The sequence below is a fragment of the Gadus chalcogrammus genome, chromosome 1, assembly GCF_026213295.1.
Source record: "Gadus chalcogrammus isolate NIFS_2021 chromosome 1, NIFS_Gcha_1.0, whole genome shotgun sequence".
Classification (NCBI taxonomy): Eukaryota; Metazoa; Chordata; class Actinopteri; order Gadiformes; family Gadidae; genus Gadus; species Gadus chalcogrammus.
In genome coordinates, this window is record NC_079412.1 from 13,888,379 (window position 1) to 13,903,673 (window position 15,295).

General features: G+C 47.9%; 2 protein-coding genes across 2 annotated transcripts in view; one reads left to right on the top strand and one right to left on the bottom strand.

Moving 5' to 3' along the window:
* Window positions 1–15,295, bottom strand: part of LOC130370457 (voltage-dependent calcium channel subunit alpha-2/delta-3-like) — a 135,901-nt gene that overhangs the window by 15,203 nt on the left and 105,403 nt on the right. The window contains exons 25-28 of the mRNA XM_056576394.1: window positions 4,397–4,458; window positions 3,543–3,587; window positions 3,051–3,113; window positions 1,753–1,823 (exon numbers count right to left, since the gene is read on the bottom strand). Coding sequence (XP_056432369.1) covers window positions 1,753–1,823; window positions 3,051–3,113; window positions 3,543–3,587; window positions 4,397–4,458 — 241 coding nt within the window. The remainder of the gene's footprint in view (window positions 1–1,752; window positions 1,824–3,050; window positions 3,114–3,542; window positions 3,588–4,396; window positions 4,459–15,295) is intronic.
* Window positions 9,787–15,295, top strand: part of LOC130382798 (leucine-rich repeat and transmembrane domain-containing protein 1) — a 6,125-nt gene continuing 616 nt past the window's right edge. Inside the window, exons 1-4 of the mRNA XM_056590710.1 lie at window positions 9,787–10,019; window positions 11,584–11,974; window positions 12,486–12,691; window positions 13,771–15,295. The exon at window positions 13,771–15,295 is cut by the window's right edge and continues 616 nt beyond it. Coding sequence (XP_056446685.1) covers window positions 10,013–10,019; window positions 11,584–11,974; window positions 12,486–12,691; window positions 13,771–14,345 — 1,179 coding nt within the window. The 5' untranslated portion in view covers window positions 9,787–10,012 and the 3' untranslated portion in view covers window positions 14,346–15,295. The remainder of the gene's footprint in view (window positions 10,020–11,583; window positions 11,975–12,485; window positions 12,692–13,770) is intronic.

A 15,295-nucleotide genomic window follows, 5' to 3' on the forward strand; every position in this document is an offset into this window, starting at 1 on the left:
GAGCATGTGTTCGTATGCATGAATGTGTATGTGTGCGTTGTGCGTGCGTACGTACACGTGTTCCATGGTCCAAAACCATGTCTGTCTCCATTGCATCTTATTTTAATGTTCCCTTTCACATTTTGTTTTCCGCCCATTATGTTTGAGGCCAGATCATTCCAATGTGTGAGGACCAACAAACGGTATCGTCCTTTTTTGGCCTAGCCTCTAACGTTGAACGATACACTCGGGCGTTTGTCTTGTGGAGGCAACAAGTTCCTCCAAGTTCCTCTGATGTTACTATCAGTCAGTGGGAGTGGAAAACACAAGCGGGCCCTGTTTAGCACATCTCTCGCCCTGAGTCGGCGATCACTTGAGACGCGTCATGCCGGATTCATTAATTATTTGTGATTTCGTAAGCCTCTCATTACTCATCGCATCAACACATCACTGACATCGTTTGTCACAGTTCGTCCTCTGCGTGGAAGATATCAACGGCGATATATCATTGGGTGAGCGCTGTGGTAGTCTCTCTCTCTCTCTCTCCCTCCCTCTCTCTCTGTGGGTTGGAGAACCACACGGTCTCTTGATGGTCATCCCTCTAACGAGAAGGTGGAGGCGGCTTGTCTCTGGGAGTCTGTCATCCACCGCTCCCTACCCAGGAGAAGACAGCCCGACGCCCGAGTGACACCCACGAGAGACGACAGCTAAACCTAAAAGAAAATCCTCAAATCCTTCGCCCCTGAACGCACACAGCATTTCCTCAATATGAACAAGGGCATTCTGGGTAAAGGGCCAGCGCTTCTATTTCCCAGCCCACTCTGGGTTAATTTATACTGCTTGCAGAGGTAAAAAGATACCGTGGGCATATTCCATGAAGCGGTTTCGCTTAATATTCTGGGGGATAAAAAGTCTGTTCGAGTATGTGTCCATCTGTATTTATCTACAGTAACACTGAGACTGATGTCCGCCTGGCTTGAATTACCAAATTAATCACACAGCCCTCACCACCCGCGCCTCTGGCTCTTTCCACAACACCTAACACTGCAAGTCTGAGTGTGTGTGTGCGTCTCTGTGTTTATGTATCCAAGTGTTGTGTAATGTGCGCTAATGTGCAGATGTGTGTGTGCCAGTGTTAATATTGGTGTCCATATGTGTGTGTGTGGGGGTGTTTGTGTGTGTGCGTGTGGACACTTCCTGTTTCCCTTAATTCCTCCGTTTCAGGAACAGATTTGCAGTAATCCCCTAACGGAGAAGTCCACTGAGCCGGAGGGAGGTCAAGGGTCGCTGCTGAATAGCTTGATGTGATTGGCCAAGTTAAGAGTTGTCAGTGCATAGGGGAGACATGATGTCATGCACCAGCATGATTCTCTGTCAGACGCACAAAAAGATCATACACAGACACACAAAAAACCTTGTGCACACACTCACATACACGCACACAGACTCGCACACATGCCTTGATGTGGACTGTGTGATTGGTTGCATGATAATGTACCGTGGGTGTGTGTATGTGTCACACAGGGGTCGTTGGAGGATTTGTTTTTGATTGCACTTTTACAGTTTTTCGCTAATCCTTTTCATGGGCACAACAAAACGCAAATACAATGTTGTTTTAATAACATTCACACACACACACACACACACACACACACACACACACACACACACACACACACACACACACACACACACACACACACACACACACACACACACACACACACACACACACACACACCTATACGTTCCTAAACAGTGTGACAGGCTCACCGCTTGAAGGAGCCCATCTGCAGCAGCTTATTCATTACGGCTCCCTCAGCTTCTCCAAAGAACTTCCCCGTCTGTAAGGGAACAGGAAACACAAACAGAGCACACAGAGATGAATACAGGACGACAACCTGCCCCTGGGCCAGAGGGGGGAGAGAGACACACGTAGAGCAGCATAGAGCGAGAGGGAGAGAGACAGGGAGAGAGGGAGAGAGAGAGAGGGGGGGGGAGGAGAGAGAGGGGAGGGAGAGAGAGAGACAGAGAGAGAGAGAGAGGGGGAGAGATGGGAGGGAGAGAAAGAGAGAGAGAAAGAGACAGACGGACAGAGTGTGAGAATAAAGAGAGAGAGTGAGAGAGTGAGAGAGAGAGAGAGAGAGAGAGAGAGAGAGAGAGAGAGAGAGAGAGAGAGAGAGAGAGAGAGAGAGAGAGAGAGAGAGAGAGAGAGAGAGAGAGAGAGAGAGAGAGAGAGCAGGAGAGCGAGAGAGCAAGAGAGAGAAGGAAAATATCCATGGCCACAGGGCTGTGTTGTTTTAGCTGGGGGAGGGCGGTTCGACAAAGTGTGGCTGAATGTGTGATAGAGAGCAATTAGGATGAGAGAGATGGGGGAGGGCGAGAAGAGAGAAAGCAAGATTATATGAGAATAGAGTGACCGAGAGAAAGAATAGAAAGAGAGAGAAAGAGAGAGAGAAGGGCAGAGAGGACAGCGCCAGGGCAGAGGGTTTTGGATGAGCTAAAGCCGTAGTGACAGCATGTCTGGAGTGGACAGACAGCTTAACAGAGTTGACTCAGGGACAGCAATGCGAGCATAACTCAAGTACAATCTGGACACACCACAGAGGGACATACGTTCGCCCTGAACATATGATGAACTGCGGGGGATAAACACTACGACCAAACAGGCCTTTCATGAGGGCTACAACATGTGTATGCAATGATGCCGATGAGTTACATGACACAGCATTCCTATGGTCACTAACACAGTGATTAAGTTCAGGATGAAGTTTTCAGTGAAGCCATATCAGAACCATGCCTAAACGACACTTTTAGCCTTGCTTAACCAATTGTTTTCCATATGTGTGTGTGACGCACGTGACAACGCCACAGGCAGTCCCTTGTAGCCCGATGAGTGGAGCGTGACATTATAAGGGCTCTGATTTCCAGATGTTGCGGATCAAAACCCGTCCAGCACGTGGCATTCGTTACAGCATCATTATGATGAGTAGCAGCTAAGTGATTGTAGCCCGTGTATCACTTGTGCTCAGCCGGACTCCCCTGGTGGGTAACATGCACGTGGAGCTCACCAGTGTGTAGTCCTCGGCCACCAGCACAAAGCCGTTGTTGTCGATCAGGTAGCAGTTGATGTTCTGTGTGACAGGATGCAGAGAGCAGGAAACAGGGGCTCACATGTGCAACGCATTGATAACAACCGCAGCCAGGCCTTCAGAATCAGGAAATGTCAAAGGCCGAAGTAGGATGAGCGAGGAATTCATCATTATATGATGATTAAAGTAAAATGACATGGTCTAGAATAAAATTAATTAACATAAATATGAATGAGGTATATGCCGTATATGAAAATCTGCATGATTAAGCATACTGATAGACTGAAGTTCGAGAAAGAGAGGGTTACTAAGAGTGAATCCCTTTAGTTCTCTACTATCTTTCTTATAGTGCTTTGGTATTTTTCCTTTGTCTGATTTGTAAACTGCTTTCACAAAGTACATTTTTCCATGGCAATACATCTCTTTTGAAGTTAATGCGAATGGAGAGGAAGAGAGCGACAGGAAACCGACCTCATCATCGCAGTTGATGGAACACTTCCCGTCCAGAGCCGCACACTGGAACACAGGATTCATGTTGATGAGCATATAGGACCAGGTGGGGGCTGATCGATCGATACAGTGTCTATACGGTACAAGATGGTCTTCTCTTTTCATTTTCCCCAACGTTGAGACCTCAATCCAAACCAAGCTGACGAACACCCGTGGAGTTTTAAAGTGAAACTTAAACAGATTTCCTCAGGCCTACAGCCATGGAACACTGGCCAGATAACTTGGGACTATTAAGCTTTTAATTCCAGGAGGAAAAGATCATGTGTGTGTGTACATGTTTGTGTGTGTGCGTGTGTGTGTGTGTGTTTGTGTGTTTGCATGTGTTTGCATGTGTGTGTATGTGTGTGTGTGTGTGTGTGTGTGTGTGTGTGTGTGTGTGTGTGTGTGTGTGTGTGTGTGTGTGTGAAACACACCACACACCAACAGCACACACACGTGTGCATGTCTGTTTTACGTTTATGTCTTGGATCCAACTATATTGCAGCTTTAATCGTTTCGCAGTTTGGAGATTGCCAATGCTGCTCTTTGTGTGGGTTAGCTCACACTCACTCGATTAAGAAGGTTGGTTCAATTTGTATCAGTCAGCAGTACGACATGTGCATGTATCTACATGTGTATCAGCGTATGAATGAATGATTTATGGTTTTTGTAATTTGTGTGATTGTATGTGTGTTTGTGTGTGTGTATGTGCATGTGTATGTGTGTGTGTATATGTATATGTATATGTGTATGTGTGTGTGTATTTGTGTGTGTTTGAGTGTGTGTGTGTGTGTGTGTGTGTGTGTATGTGTGTGCATGAGCCTGCACAAACCTACCTGTCTACTGGCCGTCCAGAACTTCTTCTTAAAGAAGTCCAGCTTCATCTGGATGCCCACAGCTGGAAGAGAGACATTAGAGACAGTGAAGGTTTTTCGTGCAGAGACGTATGAGGGCTGTCAACAAGCAACTTCAAGCCTCAACCAATAGACCTCTCTGGGCTTGCTGCATTGAAGAGAGCGGGAGAGAGATGATCCTAAATGGAGGAGTTCAGGTGGCTCAGGATCTTAAAGGTGTCATATATTATGCCCCCAGGTGTGAGTGTGATCATCCATTGCAACCCGTTTGGAAATCTGCCTCTTCTGACATCACAAGTGGGTGTGTCCCCCTCGATGACGGTTAGATGAGCAACGTTTGGGACAATCCACTGGGTAGGCTGGTAGACTGATCTATCCAGCTTGCATCCAGATGGACACGCCCACTTTTGATGTCAGTCGAGGCCAATTTTCAAGAGGGCTTGTAACGGCTAATCACACTCACACCTGGTGGTATAGTATGTCCCCTTTAATTGATCACAAGTGGCAGTGAAGCGGTGTGCGGTGAGTTAGGTGCGTGGTCTGCAGTGATCCGGGTGATAAGACAGGGGCGGCCGTAGAGAGGCGGTGGCGTCATAAGGCAGAGCCCTCTGTTGCTCGGTGATCCGAGAGGGCCTAAAAGCTCAGCCGCTGCTGCTCCTCCCCTCAGAGGTGTCAGCTGACGGGGTTTTGGAGCGTGTGCTAAAGATCTCCCCCAGGGGGCCCCTGCCTCTCCTCACTGGAGGGATAAGGTCCCCCAGGGCCGGACACTCTGAGATAGAGACGCCCCCCCAGGGGGAATTAGAGGAAGGTGCCAGGGGAAGACAGACCCTAACTGGCCTAGTTACTCTGTTGATGGTAGATAGAGGGACGGATCGTTCTTTTACCCTACCGTGTGTCGATACTACGTCATTCTGTTGGGCGGAAAGAATGGTGGGAGGCAGGATGTTCTGAGTGGGCTACTTTGTTTTGTTTCCTGCGTGCTGCAGGCCACATGAGCTACAGTATTCGCCGAAGCACGATCGACACCAACGTGGTTAACAGCTAAAAATAAATATTGGCAGCGAGACCCCATGGCGTCTGAGGATAAATGGAAGTCTGTTCCTATGTCCGTGTATTTATGGTTTCTGTATGTGTGTTTGTGTGTGTGTGTGTGTGTGTGTGGGGGTGGGGTGGGAGGGGGGGGGGGGTGTGTGTGGGGGCAAGCATGTATTCTTCCATGTATGTATGTATGCATGTATTTATGTATGTATTTATGTATGTAGGTATGTATTTATGGACAGGCATGAGCCTTTTACAATGTACAATGATCTTTTACGACTGCAGAGTCACAAATGCCCTCGTCCACAGGGTTAAGGGGGAGCATATTTAAACTAAACCAGTGCAAGGTCCTCTCCGTGTAGCAACAACCAAACAAACATGTAATAATGTTGTGCCCCGGCCTCTGAGTCCCGCCCAGTAAACATGAACCTATAAGCGGAACAGGTACGGGCGCATTGCTTAGTGTGCCGGTAACATATCTGTCTGGAGACATCTGAACCACACTCGTGTGGTTTCACCCCTGGTTTCAGGATAAGCCTCCCCTCGCTGTGTGCCAAGATAAGATCCACCAGCGCCATCAGCCTCCCCTCGCTGCTCTGGATTCCAATTCTGCCTCCCGGAGCCACTCCTCCCTGCTGCAATCTGCCTCCCCGCAGCAGGTAGCAAAACACAGGAATACGACCATCATTCCCCCCAGTGGAATATGAATCTATTGCAGAGAACGTCTGAGAGTCAACATACTAGTCGGCACAGAGGTTCGCTTTGATTCTGCCCACACCCCTGCTCCCCATCCTCCTCTCCCACTAACCCCTGACTACTTCTGGACCCCCCTAGTTGTCTCACGGCGGGGGTCCATCATGTTTCTGGGGCTCTGAGAGTAGGACCGTGCACCACAGGAGCTGAAATTCAGATGCACAGTGGCCTGCTGCACAGCAGCCACGGGTAGTTGAGTAAATGGAAAAGTGAGGAGTAACCCCCCCTGCAAAAAAAAAATCCACAAAGAACCTCATTCAAATGGGCTTCTGTCACCATTCAGTGACAGGCTAACTGTGTATATTTCAGCAGCTGGGGTTTAAAAGACCCTTTCAACAGAGGCCAGGAGTCCTTAAGATCCCAGGCTTACCCTCGCACTTCATTCTCATCTCAATTTCACACGCAAACGTTCCATAAAACCTAATAATGGCCCCCGTGATATGTGGCCCGAGAAAACGTCTCACAGTGAATCAAAACGAATCACCTATGAATGAATCCTAAAATGTGTGAACATGGGGTTGCTTTGCGACTATGTGTATCACCTACACATGTCACGTATGCATAACCCGTGCACGCATCCATGCATTCACACATGTTCTGCGACCCGTCAAACACTTAGCTTTAGTTGCGCGTGTCCAGTGAGTGAGTATAGAATAACACTACAGCCACTGCCTGTTTTAGCTCCTGGAACAGGTGCAGATTACCACCCCCCCCCCCCCCCCCCCCCCAGTCACAGGCATGCATGTCCCCCTGCCCACCCACCCCTTCAAAAAACCCACCAGCTCCACTCCCACATGGAGAACACCACACAGGACCACTGGCTCACTTAAGATGTTGGCCAGGGACAATGGAAACCCACACACTATAGACGCGGGAAGAGCCAAGTTAGTGGAGTTAGCATTGAGGTTTCTAATCAACACTGCTCATCGAATGTAGTGCAATGTTGTGTGAGGACATGTTAAACATCAGTTACAATGACACAAAAAAAGAGAATGCAAGAATTTAATTCTAATTGAAAAAATAATAAAAGAAAAAGATACCAAATATATCTTATTTGAATCTCATTAAAATAACACATTTTTTAAAGTTTGTCCTGTAATTAAATACAAAATTCATTTGGGCAATTACTAGAACAGTTGAGTATCTAAGGCCTTGAGAGATGTATAATTATCTAAAAATACATTTATTGTCAGTGACTAGACAAGAGAATAACAGGCAGCTCATTTCCTCTTCTGATGATTGCATTGCTCTGTTTTGGTTGTACTACTGCATTAGAGTGAATTAAATTTCCCTGATATGGCTTTCAGAGTAAAAAGACTAGCAGCCTTTTAAATCCCTCCACATTCTGCCCATCACAAGAGAGCTGCGAGGGGACAGAGTTAAATCCTAAATGTCGAGGTTCAACAACAGCACATGCCTTTTGCATTTCCATGTGTGCAAGCGTGTTTGTGTGCAGAAACAGATCTTACCCTCTACACAAGAGGGTGAGATTTGCGTGGGATTTTCTGTGTGCACTGCCGTGTGTTTATGCCGTGAGAAGTGAAGGGTCATCTTATGGTTGCTACCTGTGTCGATGACTACAGACACAAACAAACACACACGGACAGACAGACATACAAACACACACGCACACACGTCAAGTGATTTGCGAGTGCAGTGGTGCATTGGCCCGGCAGCGTAGCTCCTCATTGGAGCAGAGCAAAGGGGCCGCATCATGTCAGCACACACGAGATGCCCAGCGACATGCAGAGGAGGAATATAGTACACACACGCACACACACACACACACACACACACACACACACACACACACACACACACACACACACACACACACACACACACACACACACACACACACACACACACACACACACACACACACAGGAGGCTGTTTCTCAAGATGCAAATATTGTGTGATAGACTTCAAGTGCAATGTCCTTGTTCTGGTCTTGAGCAGATAAGAGTGTCTTCAGAGTGTGGCAAATTGCAGGTTGGAAAGCTAGCGCTTGTAGCTATGAAGGCTGAACTAATTGACTTGTTTCTTATGTTTAACGATAGCAACATATGTGTATGGTGATGGTGTACACCTTAAACTTAAAAGCTATTGCATTTCATGTTAAGATGGTGCGAAGATGGGTACACAGATTAATGTCTTTCTATTAAATGTGTTGAATACAATTTGTTCTTCCGTCTCTCTGATGTTTACTGCTCATTGCTATCAGTTGACATTCCTCATATAAGTACATAATGATTAACATACCCAGCATTTACCCCTAAAAGGAGTAGTTTGGGTATGCCATGGCCACAAGTGATTGAGAAGGTCAAGGATTCAAGAGGACAGATTGTTAAGATAGATCCATATGTGAAGTCAGTAATGCGATACTTCCAGGATCTGAGTGTAGCGTTTCATTATCAGTACAGCACTCACTTAGTCTCGGAAGTTAAAGAGGAATCATTTTAGTTTCCAATAGGGGACATCCTAGATGCTGAAATTGTTTAATATAAAAAATTAATAACATAAAAATACAAAACAAAAACAGATAGGGCGTGACATTGAATCAGTCATTCATCTCTAACCCCCTGACCTTTTTCTTCTTGAGAGCAATTCCTGTACATTTCTACCCGTGAGGACGCATGTATGCATGTACACATTTATGCATACTTGCATGTATGTTTGTATATATGCATACATGCATGTATGTTTGCATGTATTTCTATATGTGTATGTATATGTGTATGTGTGTGTGTGTATTTACGTACATATGTATGTATGTGGGTAGGTATAAAATAACACAACTGTCGGGTTACACTAGCCAAAAATAAAGGATGCCAAGAAAAAGCAAAAAAGGTGGAGGAATGAATAGAGCAGTGACGGGTCAGGTTAGTGAAGGACCAAAACAATAGGAATAAAATAAATAAAGCTGAATAGGACAACGAGGAGAGATGGGCATAGTAGGGAAGGACTGTGAGATAAATAGAGAGCCTTGTGTGAGAGATAGAGGCAGAGCACAAGAAAGAGATAGCAAGAGAGAAAGAGTGAAAGAGGGTGTGCTATAGAGACGGAGACAGTGCAAGCGTGAGAGAGTGATGGAGAGACAGAGAGGGAAGGGAGCTTGAGGGAGCTTGAGGGAGAGGGAGAGAGAGAGAGTGAGAGTGCTTGATAGAGACAGAGTGTGTGAGAAAGAGAGAGAGAGAACAAGAGAGAGGGAGAGAGAGAGAGAGAGAGCAAGATAGAGAGAGCGTGTGTGAGAGAGAGACAGAGATAGCAAGTGGGAGAGAGATAGAGAGAGCGGGAGCTAGAGAGAGAGAGAGAGGAAGGGAGTGAGAGCGAGCCAGATCTCCAGTGTTGTTTATTTCCAGACTGGCTGGCGTGTTGGCTGGCAGTGGGCTGTGCTCTGGTCTCTCCGTACCGATGGGGTTTCCAGCTCACGCGGGCAGGGCTACAGGTCCTGAGGGCTTTACGGGGCTCGTCTGCTGATCTTTCTCCCTTCTCCTTCTCTTCTCCCCCCACCCCCTCCTCCTCCCAGAGCTCCACCCCTCCCCCCCCACCCCCCCTAATATCCACCTGACCCCTGACTGCTACTACAACTCGACCAGGAGAGGGCAACGCTTAGCGCCCTGGTCCTTTCCCCTTCATCGATTGCCAAATGGATCTCCCCACGGCGGCGACGCTCACGGGAACGCCACGCCACGGGGAGCCGAGGATCTGTGACCACTCGCTGCCGCCGCGCCGCTCTGGGACGCACCGAACGCAGCGGAGAGGCTGCCACTGCCGCTGCTGAAGAGAGGAGCTCCCCAGCAGACATGACAGGTAGGAGTCGCGTGGCTAGGGGATAGTGGCAGGATGCGTGCGTTATGCAACGACGAGGTACGGGCTGTTTATGAGAACCGTGCCGATAATGTGGTGGGAAACAGATGAGCACTGATGAGTACAGGGGTGGTTCTGTGTTTACCGCTGCAACAGTTGAGTTGTTGTACTCTAGAAAGGGCAATGTGTGTGGCGGACTTATTTCAGGAAACGTGCAATTTTACACTGATCTCCAGGCTCTGTTGTATGCGTGTTATGTAAGAATAATGCTTTTGTGATATCCGTATTGATGTGATGCTTGTTTGAAGCGGTCATTCCGTGTATTCTCTAAGGATTTTTTTATAATGCCAAAACACATCAGCCGTTCTCTTGCGTTGACCTCATTCTAGACCTGCTGTTCTAACACTTGACTGAGCTAATGCTGTTTGTGTGTGGTTGCGTGTGTTTGTGTATGTGTGTGTATGCGTGTGCATGGATTCATTTGCGGGCATGTATGCTCACATTCAAGCATGCTCCTTTCGGTGCATGCTTCGTTGTGTCTCTGTTGGTGCAGCGGCATGCGTGCTCACAAATGCATGTTTCTTGCTTTGCAAAACAAGTATGTGATTCACACAAATCTCTGACCCACCGCATAGAGGTCGCAACACATCAGGATATTACAGCAGGCACTGAGGAAGCCACCGTACAGACAAACAGCTGGGATATTGATCATAAAGAACCAGATTGCTCTCTGGTTGCTCTTGTTTATAAACTAAGAGCGAGCGGGATCCTATGCTGTTAAAAGACCATTGTTGCTCATTTGGTTGGCTCCATTTTAAGATGGCCGCTGCTCTACGTTGGTCAACATTGTTGTTCTAAACCAACAAGAGGTCTTTGTTCATTCGAGTAACTAATCATGTTATTGTGGTAGTATACATTCAACTATAGAGAAGACATTACAACACAATTCTACCAACGCCTTGCCTTTCCTTCAAACTAATCAAAGGCTTCTGACGCAGCGTAAGCACTGTGAGCTAGCCAACTGCCTTTTTCAAGCTTCTGCCGGAGCCTTATCTCCGAGAGCCTGGAGCTAGCACAGCCAATTCTATAAATACTGCTGTAATGTTCTAGAAGGAAGATACCACGTATGAAGTTATCTCAAAGGGATTCAGACACCCAATATCTGCTGCGAGTGAAGCCGTGTGTGGGTAGTGTGGGTGAGGGGTGATGGCTCCCTGTTGAAGTGCCCTAGAGCCTTATGAGGAGATGGAGGAAGGGGGGGCAGGAAATCATCGTCAAAACGCAACCAAGAAAAAAAACGTCTTTGCGGATTTAGCTGCATAGGGTAGCTACAGACCAAGGGAGATACATGGTCAAGCTGAAACCAGATCGTGGAACTGAAAAGTGGGTATGGCTTTTTAATGTTTAGTTTAAAGTTCTCAGGTGATATAACATAAGTTCTACCTTGCGTACATTTTTTGGGAGGTTTATCAACATGAGGTGTGAGGGGCTAACTATCACCGTTGTATAAGACATTATCTCCTGGCCACATTCAGTCACACGTCTGTACGCTCCCCTCTCTCCCCAGCGGTCCTGCTGTGCGCCCTCCTCTCCCTGCTCCTCCCCCCCGCCACCCTGGCCTGCCCCAAGGAGTGCGCCTGCGACGCCGGCGCCAAAGTGGTGGACTGCCGGGGCCGCGGCCTCTACGACATCCCCCGGCGGCTGCACCCCGACACCCAGGAGCTCTACCTCCAGGACAACCGCATCCGGGGCCTGGGCTCCATGGCCTTCCGGGAGACGCCCTTCTTGCGGATCGTGGACCTGTCCAACAACTCCATCACCTCAGTGTCGCCGTCCACGCTACTGGGCCTGAGGAACCTTCAGCGCTTCAACCTGGCCCACAACGGGCTGCGGGAGCTGGACAAGCGGCTGCTGGCCCCAATACACTCGCTCACGCACCTCGACCTTTCGCACAACAGGTACGGCAAAAGAACGCGCCCCAGGCGGGGAAAAGGAAGTGTTTTCTGTGTCCGAGTGCAGAGAGCGCAGATGCCCCACTCTGTGCGTTCGTGGTTATGTAACGGTTACATACTAATGTAAAACTTGAGCCAAGTTTGAGTGGTGGATACGCTGCGTGGGCAGGGGGCTTGTTTGCTGTGCGTTCTTTCCTGCCTCACTTTTGCTAACATGGAGAAAAATGCTATGACTGAATTCATCAATTCAGTCCATTAGCAGGGGATTCGACTGAGGAGATGGGCCATCCAAAGCTTCAGGACAAAACCATTGTACATTTTAGTAGTGGGTGGTGGGAGTGTCGGTATTAAGGAAAGCACAGAGGTACCTTGTCCTTTAAAGATGCTCCGGGCTTTCCATTGGTGAACTTTCACATTTGTAAATGTTATATTCTTTTCACTATCATGCAATAAGGAAAGTTCCCACACTCATTCATCATTTGTATCCTCTTCCCCCTGCGTGTGGCATGGTTTTTAGCCTGTGGGGCTTGCCAGGAGTGATGGGGGAAAGCCTTAGGAACCTGAGCCACCTGGGACTGGCTCACAACAAGCTGACGAGACTGGACCGCTCCCTGATGGAGGCCCTTGGTCGCCTTGACAGCCTGGCTCTAAGGGGGAACCCTTGGAGATGTGACTGCCAGCTGATAGTCCTCAAACTCTGGCTGGAGACCTACATTTTCAAAGGTTTGATTAATTACTATGGGAAACCTATGCGTTTATAAGTGGGAATGCCTGTTAGTAGAGCCGTCCGTACGAATTCACTGTCAAAGCCTTGGCTTTGACAATTAAGTTCAGAGTGTCAGTGTCTTAAATACACCTAAAACTCACATTACCTAACATATTACAAGCTCAATTTACATTACACATACACAGTCCCTATAAACAGGACTTTCTGTCAAAGACAATTGCTGAAGCTCAGTCTAATACAATGACTGACGGTCACAGTTGAGGACTAAGTATTGTAGCCATGCAGCAAAGGGGGCCACAAAGTCCCATAATTGAGACACAGTGTTTGGGTAATACTCTATCCCTAGGGGGCTTGACACACTGGGGATGAGACCAGCCTAAAAGGTCCGTCCAATTTGCCAAAGAGGATGTGTGTTTGTGTGTGCGTTTATTCATTTTGAAGATGAAGCCATTTTGTATGTATATCTGCTCAATAAATATTATCTCCCCAATATATTCATTCTGAACCCAAAGATGGCTTTTAACTCAATACTAATGTAACCCTGACAGTGTATGAAGCCGGGGTGGGGTGGATACGCTGCTCAGTGGGTATGCTGCTCTATGGCTGTTGGCTATTGCGGCGATAATGAATAGGATGTGAGCAGAGGCGCTAAGTCAAGTGTGGCGTAATCCACGGGCTGAGATGCTGCACTGATACAAATAGAACATAAAGCGAGCAAATACTAGAGGGAATGAAGGAGTGCGGGGAAACGGAGAGGAGGAGCGGTCACAACGACGAGACCCAACAAGACCTTACTCCAAAGTTTGATTCGACACGCACTGTTGCACTCGACGCAATAATCGTCCAAAAACAGTTGTTTAGCTAAGTGCAAACCTTTTTTTCACCTCGGCTTTCTGTCAAAGCTGAACGTAATTATCACGACCTCATCACGATTCCATTCATCCAAGAGAAACACTCATGGTCTTATGTAACGGCCAGATAAATACATCAACTCTTGATGAGCCGTACTCTAAATGAACCCTTGTCCATCTCTCCATCCTCGTCCCCCTCTTGACTGTGGCCGTCTGTCCCCCAGGTGGCGTGGTGGACGAGGTGCGCTGCACCCAGCCTGAGGACATGCGGGACAAGGACCTCCAGAGGATCCCCTACCAGCTCTTCCACTCCTGCATGACCACCAGCTACAACTACCTGTTTGCCAACATCCACCACCTGGAGTCGGAGAGGCTGCTCCGAGGCCACACCCACGGCAACCACGCCCACCCCGCGCTCCACGCCCCCGTGGGGATGGCGGAAGGCTTCGGCGCCGCCGGTGGGGTCGGTGGTGGTGTGGCTGGGGGAGGAGGAGGAGGCGGTGGAGTAGGAGGAGGAGGAGGAGGAGCAGGAGGAGGAGGTCTGCCCGAGTGCGAGCCCAAGCAGCGGCCGCGGCCCGTCAACCTCCGGCACGCCATCGCCACGGTGATCATCACCGGCGTGGTGTGCGGCATCGTGTGTCTGATGATGCTGGCGGCCGCCGTGTACGGCTGCGCCTACGCCGCCATCATGGCCAAGTACCAGCGGGAGGTGAAGAAGAACGAGGAGCTGGCCGCTGCACAGGAGGCCCAGCGCGCCAAGGCTCGGGAAAAGGAGCCGCTGGAGAACGCCGTCGCCTAGGCGACCACACTATTCAGAGAGAGACTGCTGTGTGGTGCGTGTTGGGGGATGGGGGACTACATCTCCCAGGGGTCTGACTATGCAGTGGTTTGGAGCCGTAAACACAGCGGGGGACAGGGTTTCCCAGTGGGGAAACAGCCAAAGAAATATGACATATCAATTCCATTACGTTGCAGAGACAATTTCAAGAGACAATTTCGCAGATGGATTTAAAATAGTTATATATTTATATTTGTGTGTGTTTGGAGTTGTTATATGTATGCTTATGAATATGTAAACATATTGATTTCAGAGTTTGGTTTTGTATCGAGTTATTTCAGAAAAAAACGATAATTCATAGCGGGCAGCTGTTTTGGTGTTTGACATTCATTTTTTGTATTGTGTGTGTGTGTGTGTGTGTGTGTGTGTGTGTGTGTGTGTGTGTGTGTGTGTGTGTGTGTGTGTGTGTGTGTGTGTGTTTGAGTGTGTGTGCGAGCGGGCATTCTTGTGAATATGATATGATATGATATGATATGAACTTTATTCGTCAGCAGTGCTGAAATTTGTCTGGATGTGTGGATATGGATGTGTGTTATTAACATTAGCGTTTGTGTACTGAATGAGTTTGCCTCCTTGTTAGTGAATATGAGTGAGTAGAATATGTGTTTGTTTCAGCCTAATTAAGTCTCTAGTTCTGCTTTCCTAGATCATATTTTTCTCACTCACGTAGTGACGCTGTAAGTTCTATAAAGCAATAATGTAAAGTAAAATGTAAACAGCAAATGTGTGACCTTTATCTCTTGTATTTCTTATTTCAGTTTACAACAGTTTATCAGATAATAGATGCCCCCCACACACACAAACACACTCTCACACACACAAACACGCACACACACACTCACATACAAAGAGAAAGAGATGGAAAACAGCTAATTCGTCAAATTACTGTTTTCAAGAAGGAAATATGTGCC